Raw genomic sequence first — 15,868 nt, 5'->3', positions numbered from 1 at the left:
ATGTAAAATGTGGAATCCAATTCAGCAGGGCTGGGCATGAGATTTTGCAGGTTAAACAAGCCCCAAGGTAACACTGACACCGGGCTTCGTGGGCCACATTGAGGAGCAAGGTTCTAAATTAACAAGGTTCTCAATTTCCAACCAACCTTGGCTTACTCAAAAACGGCCACTTAAAAAAAATCTGCTCCTGGATCATTTCGCCTAAACTAGACGGGCCTGTGGTTTATGTACATCACAGATCAGAGATTCAGCATGTTCCTGAGTGTCGGAGGATAAGAGGCTTCATCAAGGTCAGCAAGGAGGGCCGTGTGGTCCCTGCCATCACCCTTGGTTGCGAGCGTCCACCCTCTTGCTAACCAGAGCGAGCAGCTTTGCCTCTGTCACTCCCCAGGGTGACAACAACGTCTAAGAGTCTGCACAATAAGACCTCCTAACTCTTCATCTTGGAGCTCAAACCAGGCCCTCACTTATCTTCTACTTGTATTTCCCTTGATTCATCATAATTATTCACATCGCATACCACGGGGTCTTTATACTGGTTATGGGTGGAAGCACCTGCCCGTGAATCCAGTGCCCTGAAGAAAGACAGTGTCTCCAGAACCGCCTGACGTCCCCTCTTGGAAGGACAAGCTGGGCGCCTTTCACTACTGGAATCACAGAATGCCGATGATTCCCCCCATCTTTTATTAAGGGAAAGCCAGAGGGATTAGGGAAGATACATCTCCCTATGACAACAAATAACTCTACACATTTTCAGATTTGCATCTGTAAAATGTTCTATGCAATAAAAAGCACCGTCTACAAACCATCAATCAAAACCCAGCATCAGGGGTGCTTCATGGTTCTCCAAAGCCCTCTTCCCATAGTCACTCTTGATTCCTCCACCCCCCGTCACCCCAGCCCAACCACGATGCCCCAGGTCGGTCAAATGAAACCTCAGGCAGCGTTGCCGCTCCAGCTTACAGCAGCCTGGGAGCCACGCTGAGCTGGGTGGACAGCCTCGCTGCCTCTGCACCTGGTCCCAGCTACTCCAGAGCCCTCCCCTCAGGCCAGGCCCCGCAGTGGATGCGGGACAGGTTATTCCCTGGTGCGTGTAGTCTTGCTGGTCTGCTCTCAGGTCCCGTGTGGCCCACAGTGGGGGGTTCCTCTCTTTGTCCTGTTTACCCTGGGGCTCTCCCTCCACAGGTCCCACTGGCCATCTGGGATCCCACCATCTGGGAAGCATGGCCCGGGAAAACTGAAGGCTTCTGGACACCCTCTTCCTTACCAGTAGCACACGCTGCAGAAGATCATGGTGGCAATGACACTGAAGGGGAGCACATGCAGCACGTAGGCTAGCAGCATCTGCCACTTCTGGTACAGGCCATCCTCGCTCTCCTGATCGCTGACGGCTCGCAACACAGGAACTGGGCATGGGAGGCAGGTTGCAGAACAGCCGGTCACCACACAGCTAGAGGAGGAGGGGTGCTAGCCCAGGCTGAACTTGAGATCTATCAGCACTGGATGGTGAGGACCAGCTGGGGCCCCCTAGTCATGGAGAAAAGGAACCTGACATCCATAGAACTATAAATATCCCCACCCCAGAAATCCACTCTACCTGAATTACAATAGGATTACAAAAGCCGTCACAATTTATTTCCGTCTCTCTAAAGTGGGGGGGGAGGGGTGTCACCAATTCAAGAACACACATGCAAAAGGGACACAAATGGGTGACGTGAGGCACTCTGTCCTCTTTTCTTGCAGGGTGTTGGCACAGAACATCAGGCAACTAGGTATTGCTTCTGGACTCCCACTGAGTTTGAAAACCAGGTGTTGGCTGTCCTAAAATAGGCTCCAAAAAGAACGTTAACAGTGCAAAGTTGGCCAGGCATCCGGGCCCCCATGGGCTGTGCCTCCTAATGGATAAGAGAAGATACCAGGGCTGAGCTTCTAAAAACCCTGCCCAAACTCTGCTGCATCATCTCCTCATAACTTCATGCTTCCCTGGATCCTCAGAGATGCTCAGGGAGATCCACTTGGAGAGCTAATTCCCACTAAGGTGTTACTAATTCACGAGTTACCTTGTCCCAGAGAGAGAACCCGGAGGGGGCCAGGTTGAGCTCAGAGAAATACCCCTATAATGGTGGAGTCTTGCAAGGCGTCAGCTGGAGAAAGGAGATATTCAGGGAGAGAGAAGCTCCCGCGACCCCGGGGGCCCACCTCCGGGGCAGGGCACTCACACAAGTTCACAGCGTTGAGCATGCCCGTGTACGGGACGGCGCCCACAAACTGGTACAGGAGACCCACACGGTCCTGGATGGCACCCTTTAGCACGTCGTTCTGGACCCGTAGAAGGAAGAAAACGATGAACAAACCCACGATCAGATTCTGAGTGAGACGCATAGTCACCGCCAGCTTATTTCTCATTAAGTTTCTCGTCACTCTCCTGAAAGCCAAACAACCCCGTTTTCATTGCTTTTTTTTAATGGGTGGACGTCTACCTATCTAAAATGGGGTGAGGCTCTTACCTCAAGAGAACACACAGTTTAGAAAGGGCTCCAGGAGAATCTTTGGTTTTGAAAGGAATCACTGGTAATGTTTTCAGGTGTTTTGTTCTTTCAATATCCTCCAAGGTTTTACGATACATTGCTGATTCTTTGTAGGCAGATTCAATCATCTGGACTCTCTTGTAGGTTTCTATTTCCCGTTCTTTGTTTTGGGTATCCACTGATGTCAGGTCCACTGAAATTTTTTTCCCACAAAAAAATGACCCATGTGTTTTTAAATGCACATATATACACAGTGACTAATAATATATGTTCCATCATTGATTTAGGAGTGCTAACCATAATACCTCATCTCATCAAAATAATACCTGTTGTTAATCCCCACCTATAAAATCAGAATATTTTAAAGCTACCACAGCAGGGCCATGAAGATCCTGATAGGCCTGTCTGGGAGAATTCAGAAGTTCAGCTAATTTTTCTCTGACAAAGTAGAAGTGCACCATTTCAAGAGAGATCCCCAGGACTTTCCTTGTGGCACAATGGTTATGAATCCACCTGCCAGTGCAGGGGACACGGGTTCAAGGCCTAGTCCAGGAAGATCCCACATGCCGCAGAGCAACTAAGCCCGTGCACCACAACTACTGAGCCCGTGTGCCACAACTACTGAAGCCCATGTGCCTAGAGCCTGTGCTCCACAACAAGAGAAGCCACCGCAATGAGAAGCCCGCGCACCGCAACTAGGGAAAGCCCACGCACAGCAACTAAGACCCAACGCAGCCAAAAATAAATAAATAAAATAAATAAATTTATTTTTTTTTTAAAGTGAAGAGTAGTGGTAAAATGTTTTTAAAAAAAAGAGATCGCCCACCTCATTCTGATAGGTCATCTATGGCAAGTTAATTGGCTCGGCCAAATTAATTTTTTGAAGAGTAAAAACACCAAAACAAAAGGAGAAATAAAACCCACGTGTGCTGGTGTCATCTAGGCAGAAATCTGAGAAGATAAAGTTTAGAAAACATATATGATGGGGACTGTGAAAGAAAAACTTACCATAAAAATCAAAAGGGTTTGAATGTTCGGGACAAGGGTAACCGCAGCCACTGAAGAAATGAAGCATCTCCACCGGTGTCCCGCAGAAAACCAGCTCTCCGCAGCTCAGAATGGCAATTTTATCAAAGAGCTGATTGAACGACAGACAGTGTTAGTGTGTAATCAGGTCACCACATCCTTATGGAAAAGAAGCCTCAAGTAGTCAGTCCTTTGACTCTCTCAGCCATACATCAGTACTCTTACTGCGGCCATCAGAACCTCTCAAAATGCATCCCTCTTCCTTCCAGCCTGGGTTGCCCCTGTGGGTCCTGCTGCCTCCCAGCCTGCACCCAGCATCATGTCTAGGATAGAGGACAGCTCATGGAACTGGTCAGAGGACCTATAGGTTTGAGGCCCCGCCGTGCCCCGGAATGAGTGACTTTGGACCGAAAAAATTTTTTTAAATCTCAGATCCTCATCTATAAAAGGCAAATAATAGCTCCCTAAAAGGATCCTAGGAGATCAAGGTGAGATTTTTGGGAAGGAACTCTATATGATTTAGTGGAAAAGCACAGACTTCAAAGCCAACTGGAATATGAATGCCAATTCCAGCTTTTTATTAACTGTGATATTGGCTCAATGTTGGATCATTTCTAAGTCTCACTCTTCCCCTCTGTAAAGTGAAAATGCTGGTACCCACCTCATAGGGTTGTTGTGTGGATTAAAAGAGCTAGTGTATAGAAGGTATTTGGTACATGATAGGTGCTAAAAGAACTGAGTTTCCATCCTTGGCCCTTCCCATCAGGATTGCTCTGGTTTAAGTACTAATCTCTACTCCGAGATCCCCAGCCTGGCACACCTATACCCACCCTGGATGAGCTGAGCTGGAACAACAGACATCCCCCTCACCTGGAAGAGCTCGGAGCGGGGCTGGTGGATGGTAAGGATCACGATGCGGCCCCTGCGAGCCAGCTCTGCTATGAGGACAACGATCTGATTTGCAGTCACGCAGTCCAGGCCTGTGGTTGGCTCATCAAAAAGCATGACCTCTGCGGCAAAGGAAGGTCAGACATCTGAGTCACTGCCGAGCCTGGGCTCTGTGCTCTAGCCTCAGAAATTTGAACAGTTCCTTGTTGAGCTGTCTTATCCCATCCAAACAGTGTGCAGTGAGCAGTACTTTAGCCTGAGCCCAGGAGAAAGCACCTGACCTGGAAGGGCCCAACTCCCAGCTCCAGAGCACATCCCAGCCTGAATCCTTGAAGGGACAAGGCAGCAACCACGTCAGGCCTCTCGTGTGGCACTATAGACTGTTTGGGCTCCATCCAGGGGACCCTAACAGGGAACGAGGGCTGGCAGGCTGGCACCCAGGTGTTTCTAAAAGGCTGAGAGGAGGCTGGTTAAAAAGGCAAAATCTCACACATGGATAGACCTAGAGATTATCACAGTAAGAGAAGTAAGTTCAACAGAGAAAGACAAATATGATATCACTTATATGTGGAATCTAAAATATGACATAAATGAACTTATCTACGAAACAGACTCACAGACATAGAGAACAGACTCGTGGTTGTCAAGGGAGAGGGGGAGTAGGGGAGGGTGGATCGGGAATTTGGGATTAGCAGATGCAAACTATTATACATAGGATGGATAAACAACAAGGTCCTACTGTATAGCACAGGGAACTATATTCAGTATCCTGTGATAAACCATAATGAAAAAGAATATGAAAAACAATGTGTATATATGTGTGTGTGTGTGTGTGTGTGTATAACTGAATCACTTTGCTGTATAGCAGAAATTAACAACTATACTTGAATTGTAAATCAACTATACTTGAATAAATCTTTTAAAAAGACATAATGTCACTTCATGTCTAACACTTTCCAACACCAACTGCGTCTTTGCACTGCAGAAAACTCTGACCTGTGAAACAAAGTCCGAGATGGGACAGGCATTTGGATTCTTTAGAGGGTTTAACTGTAGCTTATTTCTACCCAAAAGGTACAGGGTACTTTTTGTACCCTGTTCTTAAGAACATCCCTCTTATTTGTTCTGAAGAGCAGGCAGTCTTGGTCTACCCCAATGTGAAGAAAGTATCCAAATATATCATGTCCTCTTCCAAGTGTATGTAAGTGGCAAGGTTTCCCCAGACAGTGGGGAGAATGAAGCCAGGCAGGAGAGGCAGGTGACTGGCTACCCCATCTTGATAGCCCCTCCTTCCAATATATATACTTTCTCATGTATCACTTAAAATCCTATTTTAATTCCTGCCGTTTCATAAATACTTCTAGTCACAGCAAAACTCACTGGCTTTCCAGAGTAGACACAGTGGTGCTGCTCTAGTAAGAAGTAAGGAGGGACAGGGCATTCATGGAAGACCCTAACTGAACATGAACACAAACGCAGTGCTTCCAAGTCCAACAGCTTTTTTGTACCTGGGTGATGGAATCGCATCAGGAACTACTTAGATTTCCAAAGAAACTGGGTCCCCAGTTTGAGAAACCTCAGTGACTTCAGTTCCCAACCAACCAAGCCCTTTCCAAATGGAGACTGTGAAGAAAGGGCTGAAAATGTCTGCAGACACATGGAAGATGACAGGCAGCAGCCAGTAGCAGTTCTGGGTCCCACTTACTGGGATCCTGGAGGAGCTGGGCTGCGATGGAGACCCGGCGCCTCTCACCATGGGAAATTCCCCCAAAGTTGTAGTTGCCAATCAGCCGATCTGCCACGTGGCTCAGACTCAGCTCTGCCATGACTGCCTCCACCTGTAAGAGACACAATGTCCAGGAAGGCTGGTCACTGCTGGGCTGTGTCCCGATTCATGGGCTGAGGATGGCAGGGGAGAGGCAACACACTTCCCTTGAGCGCTTGGGCCACTTCCAGACTCACCACATCCTAGGGAAAGCATGCCTATTACAAGAGAATCCAATTTGGTTTAAATCACAATATATGTATCAGATTAAAATAAATAACATTGACATGAATTTTTTTTCAGAAGTCCTTACAGCAACAAAAAACTGTTTCAACTTGCTTCAGGGAAAGTCAGCAGGAAACTATGCAGATTTTGATGGACTCCTGTTTTCAGATGCTACAGTCAGTCCAGCCCATAGAGAAACCCCCCCCCGCCAAGGCATAGTTACAATATAGCTTATTTTTTTAGTGTTTGGTTTTTGAAACTTTATTATAATAAATGTTTTACGTGTAAAAAAAATCAATTTGGTTTGAACTAAACCTGGCTTCCCCTATGTAACCCAAATAAGTCCTGGAGTCCCATGTGGCCCAATCTCACTGTGGTTTTGCATCAAATATAATCCAGCTATCAAAAGTAATTAAAAATAAAGCCAATCTTTATTGGAATCTCTTTAAGGACTTTAAAAGGAACCCAGTTTATAACTTACAGACACACTTTTAAAAATTTCCTTTTCCCTAATTCTCCTCACTCTGCTTATCTTATACCCTTCAGCTCCCTGAAATCCTCTGCTTACTACTCAACTCCCCAAAACAATCATCACTAAAAAAAAAATTCTTTACTGACTCTCTAATCAAGAAGGTTGGCCTTTTCCCTCCCTCTCCCTCTTTCCTTCCTTAGCTTACCTCCCCACCAGAGACCCTTTCAAAAATCTCTATTTCTGGTCCTCCCCTGACTGAGTACCCCTATCTGCATTAGGCCCTGGGGAAAGCAGAGAGAAAGAGACTGGGAATACTTATATATATGATAATGAGTTTTGTTCCCATACATCTCTAATGAGATTGTGTTTCTTTTATAATGAAAAAAAGAGGACTTCCCTGGTGGTACAGTGGTTAAGAATCCGCCTGCCAATGCAGGGGACACGGGTTCGAGCCCTGGTCTAGGAAGATCCCACATGCCGTGGAGCAACTAAGCCCGTGCACTACAACTGCTGAGCCTTTGCTCTAGAGCCCGTGAGCCACAACTACTGAGCCTGCGAGCCACAACTACTGAAGCCCGTGCACCTAGAGCCCGTGCTCCACAAGAGAAGCCACCACAATGAGAAGCCCGCACACCGCAACAAAGAGTAGCCCCTGCTCACCGCAACTAGAGAAAGCCCACGTGCAGCAACGAAGACCCAATACAGCCAAAAATAAATAAATAAATAATTTATTTTTTTAAATACCCTATTAAAAAATAACAACAGCAAACTAAACTGGAGTAGAGGGGATGATTTATGGAACAAAGTTCCAGAGGAGACAGGGAGTGGGATCAATAGATGATGCTTTGACCAAAAGAAAGGGATACACCTGAAATAGATACAAAGGAATAAGGAGGAGGTTAGAAATGCATATGTAAACCAGTATGATTGTCTCTTCTTGCCATCAGAGTGGAAGGATTCTGGAATTGAGCTTCACTTGACATGGCAAGGTTTATGTGTTCACCAGTCAGGGTAGATTCCTGAGTGTCCCTTTCATCTGCTCTGCAACAGCAAGAAAGGAGTAAAGCTTGCCCCTCCTGGCTCAGAAGCAATGGACAGGGGAGACATTTACTTCATCTGTTTCAGATGTCTTTGGCTAGAAGCCTCTCCCATGTTTTGCAAACACTGCTGGGAATAGAATTCAGAGTCTTGGAAGGGACCACTGGGATCATCAATCCTCTCCATGCTATGTGATTTCACATAAACTGATTCATTCCTCACATCAGCTCCAGGAGAGATGCATTATTACTCTATCTATTATAGAACAGAAAACAGATCCTCAGACAGGTTCATAGATTACCCAAGGTCACACCACTAGCAAATGGCAGAGCTGGGACTGAGAGTAAACTGTGCGGGTTCTCGAGTGGTCCAAGAAGCACAAGGGTGGACAAAGCCTGCCACATCAATCATGGCTTTACATTGAGGTTCGCAGAGGACAAAAGCAGATCTGCTGCACTCTCTGCTCTGTTATCACAGGCACTTCCTTCTCCCTAAACTACTTTGTCAGGATTTTACATCCTGTGGACTGGATTTGCTCAGAAAGTACTCTCAAGCAGGGAGAACTTTATGATAGGAAACTTTGCAGGACACTTAGGGGTTGCCAGTGCCAGGGAGAGGGACCATTCACTGGGGGCAAATTTGCCATCAACCAACTTCAGGTACCTTGAATTTTCTAAATATTTTTGCAAATGTGTGCATTTTCAGGGGAAAAGGTTCGGTGGCTTTCTCGGATTCTCTCCCTGGGGTATGGGATGTAAATGGATCACTCTCTCAAAAGAATCTGCTTATGACTTCATTTCTCCAACTCAAATACCAATGAGATCCTCTCCTACCCATTTTAGACACAAAAATACTAAAGCAGGCAGACAGGAAGCCTACATAGGGGCTCACCTGTCACTCACTGTCAGGGCAGCTAAGTCATGTGAAGATGCCTGTGCCTCCCCGTGGGCCAAATTCCGACCTCTGTCTTCTCAGACCACAGTGAGGCCCAGGGAGGCATGATGGAGCCAGAGGACCTGGGTCCATGTCCCAGCTCTGCCAGTCCGAGGTGTGGGATCTTAATATCCTTGGGGGTCAGTTTCTTGATCTGAAAGTTGGAGATAACGCCTCCCTCATAGAGCTGATGCCAGAATGAAATGAGATGTGTGTGAACAAGGCCTGATGGAGGCCAGCCACATACGAGAGCCCAGAGAATAAGCTGGTAGAATAGCAAGAACCTCGCAATGCCTTCTGAGCACTCTAAGGTAACCTCCAGGTAGGAACAGGGCTCTGTGGGGCTAATGGTCTTTCTTGAAGGTTCCTCTGGAGTGAAAGCTATGCTCCAACACGTCCAGGACTCTGAAACAGAAGAATGCCCTTTCCTGACTTGGCATGACAACAAACAAGCCTGCTGGTACTCTGGGCAGTTCAGACCTGGCTGCACTGGCCAAGCCCTGTCTGAGAGTCCAGCACCAGGGACAAAGAGGAGTAACTCCCTGGTGACAGGCTCAGAGGTGCCTGATAAAAAGGGAGTAACCTACTGCCCCTTCAGCTGAGATGGAGGATTCCCTTGGATCCTCAAAGGCATTAAAGGAAGGCTAGCTTTGGAGCCTGAAGTGCAGATGTAATTTGTGTGCCCAGGAGGAACCTTCACTGAGGCCTCAGAGTGGTGAAGCCTCTGAGGCAGATGTCACCAGTGATCTCCGGCACCTCTGAGAGCCAGTTTCCCAGAGAACTGTGCCTGCTTCACAGGTGTTACGTTGACCTGTCCTTGGTCGTATGTTTCCAGCCCAGACAGAAACGAGGCAATGTTTCCAGGTAAGGCCCCTGTGAGTTTACTCGCAGCCTCTTCCAAATCAGGTCCACTTAAAGAAACAGATTGGAACTTAGACAATTCAGTAGTTCCTCCTTCACCAACTGAATCCAGTTTGGATGAGGCACATTCAAGACGCCTCAAAGAAAGTTGAGAAAAATCTCAACAGGGCTGCAGGGCAACGCACAGTGAGGAAAATAGCCATATCTGTTCAAACACAGAGCTCTCAGGACAGCGCCACCCAACAGAAATATCACGCAAGCCACATTTAGAATCTAAATATTTCAGTGGCCACATTTTAGAGAGTGGAAAGAAACAGATGAAATGAATTTTAGTGGTATAATTTCTTTAACCCAATACAACCAAAATATTTCCATTTTGACCAATAATCAATACCTTAAAAATTGTTAATGAGACGTTTCCCATTCTGCGGTTCCAGACTAAGTTCCTGAAATCTGGTGTGTATTTTACACTCACAGCACATCTCAAGTAGGTCTAGTCAGTTTCAAGTGCCCCAAAGCCACCTGGGACTAGCGGCTGCCTGCGCAGCCCTTGACTCTTAAAGGGTGGAGAGCGAAGGGGAGGAAGGGGCAAGCAGAGGGACGAGGGGGTGCAAAGCCACATAGGGGTGATCCCTTGGGTGGCCCCGGGGCGGTACCCACCTTCTTCTGGAAGAAGCCCTGAGAGCCGCCGCGGATGGCCAGCAGCGCCGTGTAGCACAGCGTCTCGCGGACCGTGAGGCTGCTCAGCAGAGTGTCGCTCTGCAGGGGAGGGATGTGTCAGCAGCCCCCTCGCCGGCTGCGGGGCCAGCGGGCAGCCGGGCAGGGGCCGGGGACGTGCGCACCTGCAGGACGTAGGAGAAGCAGTCCTGGAACTGCTCCCTGCGCAGCGCCCGGCCGTTCACGAACACGTCCCCGAGCAGGGTCCCCGTGCGCCGCAGCCTCCCGGACATGGCGTCCAGCAAGGTGGTTTTCCCCGAGCCTGGGAGGAGACAAGAGAAGGTCCTGGAGGAGGCCCTGCACGAGGCCTCGCGGGAACTTCCCGAGACCCTCGGTGAACCTGCGGTCCAGCCCTGACTTGTTCTCTCTTTGGCCTCATGGGACAAGCTCGTGGCTGGAATGAGTCCTTCCAGCTTGTCTCCTCAATGAGAGGGGACAAGCTGTTTCTCTCCTCCACGTCAGGACTGGAGGAGCTTTGTCCTCCTGTTTGTTTGTTTTTAAAGCTGCTTGAGGCTGAAAAAGAAAATACAAGTTCAGAATAAAAGGAAAACCAGGGTTCTTGGAAACATTTGGATCCTAGGACATCTGAATTTGTTTCTGTGACCCCCTGGGATCCTCTGGTGGTTCCTGAATGTAGGTGACACCGCCCAGAGCCTCGCTGGCTTAATCAAGTGTGGTCTGAGGCCGAACAGCCTCAGCTCCACCTGAGAGCTTTTGCTAGAAATGCAGAATCTCAGGCCCCAACTCCTAACCCGGATTCTGCTTTTTACAAGATCCCTGGGTAGTTCTCATGCATGTTAGAGTTTGAGAAGCACTAGCTTAGCGAGTCCTTTGGTTAAAACCAAGTTGGCCTCAGCCTACACTGAGAGCCTTGGGCATAATAACCCAGCTGGCTGTCGCTAAGGACTTGCCCACAGAGGAGGTGGGATGAACTAACTACCCTGTGCTGAGGTGACTGGAGGGTGAGGTTTCTCCTGGTTTGCTTTTTCTAGGGTTACAGTGATCCTTCAGGGTAGGACACCAGCTGGCCCTTCCCATACACAAGCTTACATGGGCCCAGAGAGTTAATGGAGACAGGAAGAGGAGTCACCAGGCCTTTCCTGACCAAGGCTTTTAAGCAGTTAGAATGAGTAACAGGAAACAGGCAGGAGGTTCTGGGCTGTCTGAGAAGATGGCAATAGAATTCTACTGAGGATGTGATGACTTGCGCAAAACCAAAGAAAAGACCTTTTGTTCAAATATTTTAAAGAAACCGCTGGTTGCTCTGAGGGGTGCAAAGATGTATAAGCCAAGCTCCTGGAGCAGTGGTTTTCTTATCTAACCCACGACTGACACAGCTCAGAGTCAGCCCCACTATGTTCAGGTAGAGGTCAGCGTGGGGAAGGGGGCAGAGTTTTTGTAAAGAAACAAAATGTGACTTCACTGGGGTTGTCTTTCAAAATGTGCTCTGCAGTGTCCCAGTCACGATATTAAGCCTTGTCTGTGGTTCTTCTAACTTCTAATGTAGCCTCCCTAGCCTCACATTTCTGGGATCCAATCTCAACTCTGACAGACCTTCCAAAGAGCCTGTCACCTGGATTCCAGTTCCACCACTATCTCAAAACTAGCCTCCTTCTTTGTTGCCAAATCCAGTAGATGCTTCTCTGTATGTTGTCTGACTTCCCAGCAGCAGCTGGTACTGTTGCTTGCCCTTCTCTGTCAATCTCTCTCCCTTGGCCTTGAGGCCACCTCATCCTCTTGGTTCAATCCTGCTGGTCTGGCTGCTCCTTCTCAGCCTCTTGTGGGTGACCCTCAGGGTTCCTCTCATGTCACACATCCTCACTGCGCAACAGTGAGCACCAACTTGCTAGACAGCATGTGAGGGAGCCACTTTGGAAGTAGCTTCTCCAGCCCCATTCAAGCCTTCAGATGACTGCAGCCCCAGCTGACATCTGACTACCACCTCATGAGGGACCCCAGACAGAAGCATCCAACCAAGGCACTTCCAAATTTCTGACTTGTAGAAACTCTGAGAGATAATTAATGATTTTTATGAAGTCACTTAGTTTGGGGATGCTTTTTTAAACATAGAAAAAGGTAACTAATATTATCCTTTTTTGAACATGTGTCAAATACCTATTAACTCATTAATGAGGGTACCAGCAGGATGACCAAAAAGGATTCATATCCTCATTCAAAAAAGGATATAAGGGACTTCCCTAGTGGCGCAGTGGTTAAGAATCCACCTGCCAATGCAGGGGACATGGGTTCAATCCCTGATCCAGGAAGATCCCACATGCCGCGGAGCAACTAAGCCCGTGTGCCACAACTACTGAGCCCACACACTGCAACTACTGAAGCCCACACGCTCTAGGGCCCGCATGCCGCAACTACTGAACCTGCATGCCTAGAGCCTGTGCTCCACAACAAGAGAAGCCACTACAATGAGTAGCCCGCTCACCGCAGCAAAGAGTAGCCCCCGCTTGCCGCAAGTAGAGAAAGCCCATGTGCAGCAACAAAGATCCAATGCAGCCAGAAAAAAAAAAAAAGGATATAAGAAACTAGTATGTACAAGTAGTGAAGAAAAGAAGATTGGAATAAGTGGCAAAGTTAGATGCAAAAATGGTTAATGCCCTAGAATGTGACACCAAAGGGACGGGTAACAAAAGAAAAAGTAGAGAAACTGGACTTCATGAAAATTTTAAACTTATGTTTTTCAACCAAAGACACTATCCACAGTACAAAAAGGCAGCCCACAGAATGAGAGGAAAATATTTGCAAACCTTATATCTGATAAAGGATTAATATCCAGAATATATAGAGAGAACTTCTAAAACTCAACAATGACAACAACAGAAAACAAACAAGCCAGTTCAAGATTGGTTAAAGGACTTGAATAGACATTTCTCCAAAGAAGATACACAGATGGCCAATGAGCACATGAAAAAATGTTCAACATTACTAATCATTAGGGAAATATAAATGAAAACTACAATGAGATACTACCTCATACCCAACAGCTACAATTAAAAAAATAGAAAATAACAAGTGTTGGTTAGGATGCGGAAAAACTGGAACCTTTGTGCACTATTGCTGGGAATATAAAATAGTATAGCCACTGTGGAAAAGAGTATAGAGGTTCTAAATAAATTAAAAATAGAATTACCATATGATCCAGCAATTCCACTTCTGGATATATACTCCAAAGAACTGAAAACAAGGTCTTGAAGATATTTGTACACCCTTGTTCATAGCAGCATTATTCACAATAACTAAAATGTGGAAGCAATCAAAGTGTCCGTTAATGGATGAATGGATAAGCAAACTATGTCTCTACATACAATGGAATATTACTCAGCCTTAAAAATGAAGGAAATTTTGCAATATGCTGCAACATGGGTGAACAATGAAGACGTTATAAGTGAAATAAGCCAGTTAAAAAAGATAAATACTGTATGATTCCATGTATATGAGGTACTTTGAGTAGTCAAAATCATAAAAGCACAAAGTGTAATGGTGGTTGCCAGGGGCTGAGAAAATGACAGAAGGGGAGTTATTATTTAATAAGAATAGTTTCGGGACTTCCTTGGCAGCACAGTGGTTAAGAATCTGCCTACCAGTGCAGGGGACACGGGTTGGATCCCTGGCCCGGGAAGATCCCACATGCCGCAGGCCAACTGAGCCCGTGCGCCACAACTACTGAGCCTGCGCTCTAGAGCCCACAAGCCACAACTACTGAGCCCATACACCACAACTACTGAAGCCCGTGCACTCTAGGGCCTGCATGCTGCAACTACTGAAGCCCACGCGCCTACAGCCCGTGCTCCACAACAAGAGAAGCCACTGCAATGAGAAGCCCACGTGCCACAACAAAGAGTAGCCCCCACTCACCACAACTAGAGAAAGCCCACACACAGCAACAAATATCCAATGCAGCCAAAAAAAAGAATGCTTTTAGTTTTACAAGATGAAAGGTTGTGGGGATGGATGGTGGTGATGGTTGCACAACTGTGTGACTGTATTTAATACCACTGAACTGTACAGTTTAAAATGGTTAAGAAGGTACACAAAAATATACTCAAAATAGCTTAAAGCCTTAAATACAAGACAAGACACCATAAAACTCCTAGAAGAGAACACAGGTAAAACGTTCTCTGACACAAATCACAGCAATGTTTTCTTAGGTCAGTCTCCCAAGGCAAAAGAAGTAAAAGCAAAAGTAAACAAATGGAACCTAATCAAACATAAGCTTTTGCACAGCAAAGGAAACCATCAACAAAACAAAAAGACAACCTACAGACTGGGAGAGAATATTTGCAAACGATTCAACCAACAAGAGCTTAATTTCCAATATATACAAACAGCTCATACAGCTCAATATCAAAAAAACAAACAACAATCAAAAAATGGGCAGAAGACCTAAACAGATATTTCTCCAAAGAAGACATACAGATGGCCAACAGGTACATGAAAAGATGCTCAACACGGCTAATTTTTAGAGAAATGCAAATCAGAACTACAATGAGGTATCGCCTCACGCCAGTCAGAATGGCCATCATTAAAAAGCCTACAAATAACAAATGCTGCAGAGGGTGTGGAGAAAGGAAACCCTCCGACACTGTTGATGGGAATGTAAATTGGTGTAACCACTATGGAAAACAGTATGGAGGTTCCTTAAAAAACTAAAAATAGACAACCTAAGTGTCCATCAACAGATGAATGGATAAAGATGTGAGATATATATATATAAAATATAAATATACTCATACATACACACACACACACACACACACACACACACACACACACACACACACGACATAATGGAATATTACTCAGCCATAAAAAAGAGTGAAGTAATGCCATGTGCAGCAACATGGACAGACCTCGAGACTATCATACTAAGTAGGACAGAGAAAGACAAAAATCATGATATCACATATGTGGAAGCTAAAAGATGACACAAATGAACTTATTTACAAAACAGAAACAGACTCACGGACATAGAAACAAACTTATGGCTTCCAAAGGGGAAAGGGGAAATGGGGAGGGATAAATTAGGAGCTTGGGATTAACAGATACACACCACTATATATAAAATAAACAACAAGGGGACTTCCCTGGCAGTCCAGTGGTTAAGACTCCACACTTCCACTGCAGGGGGTACAGGGTCGAACCCTGATCGGCTAACTAAGACTCTGCATGCCTCATGGCGTGGCCAAAAAAAATAATAAAGTAGATAAAATAAACAACAAGGACCTACTGTATAGCACAGGGAACTATATTCAATATCTTATAATAACCTATAATGAAAAAGAATCTGAAAAAGAACATATATATAACTGAATCACTTTGCTGTACACTTTAAACACGTTATAAATAAACTATACTTCAATAAAAAATAAAAATAAATTAAATAGTTAAGATGGCAAATTT

At 46.1% G+C, this 15,868-nt stretch overlaps 1 protein-coding gene across 1 annotated transcript in view; it reads right to left on the bottom strand.

Moving 5' to 3' along the window:
* ABCG5 (ATP binding cassette subfamily G member 5) overlaps nucleotides 1–15,868 on the bottom strand; it is a 33,609-nt gene that overhangs the window by 14,738 nt on the left and 3,003 nt on the right. Inside the window, exons 3-10 of the mRNA XM_060169285.1 lie at nucleotides 10,579–10,715; nucleotides 10,397–10,495; nucleotides 6,148–6,280; nucleotides 4,425–4,564; nucleotides 3,537–3,666; nucleotides 2,508–2,721; nucleotides 2,220–2,425; nucleotides 1,268–1,406 (exon numbers count right to left, since the gene is read on the bottom strand). Coding sequence (XP_060025268.1) covers nucleotides 1,268–1,406; nucleotides 2,220–2,425; nucleotides 2,508–2,721; nucleotides 3,537–3,666; nucleotides 4,425–4,564; nucleotides 6,148–6,280; nucleotides 10,397–10,495; nucleotides 10,579–10,715 — 1,198 coding nt within the window. The remainder of the gene's footprint in view (nucleotides 1–1,267; nucleotides 1,407–2,219; nucleotides 2,426–2,507; nucleotides 2,722–3,536; nucleotides 3,667–4,424; nucleotides 4,565–6,147; nucleotides 6,281–10,396; nucleotides 10,496–10,578; nucleotides 10,716–15,868) is intronic.

Source organism: Lagenorhynchus albirostris, chromosome 13 (genome assembly GCF_949774975.1).
Source record: "Lagenorhynchus albirostris chromosome 13, mLagAlb1.1, whole genome shotgun sequence".
Taxonomy (NCBI): Eukaryota; Metazoa; Chordata; class Mammalia; order Artiodactyla; family Delphinidae; genus Lagenorhynchus; species Lagenorhynchus albirostris.
This window is presented reverse-complemented; position numbering and strand designations above follow the sequence as displayed.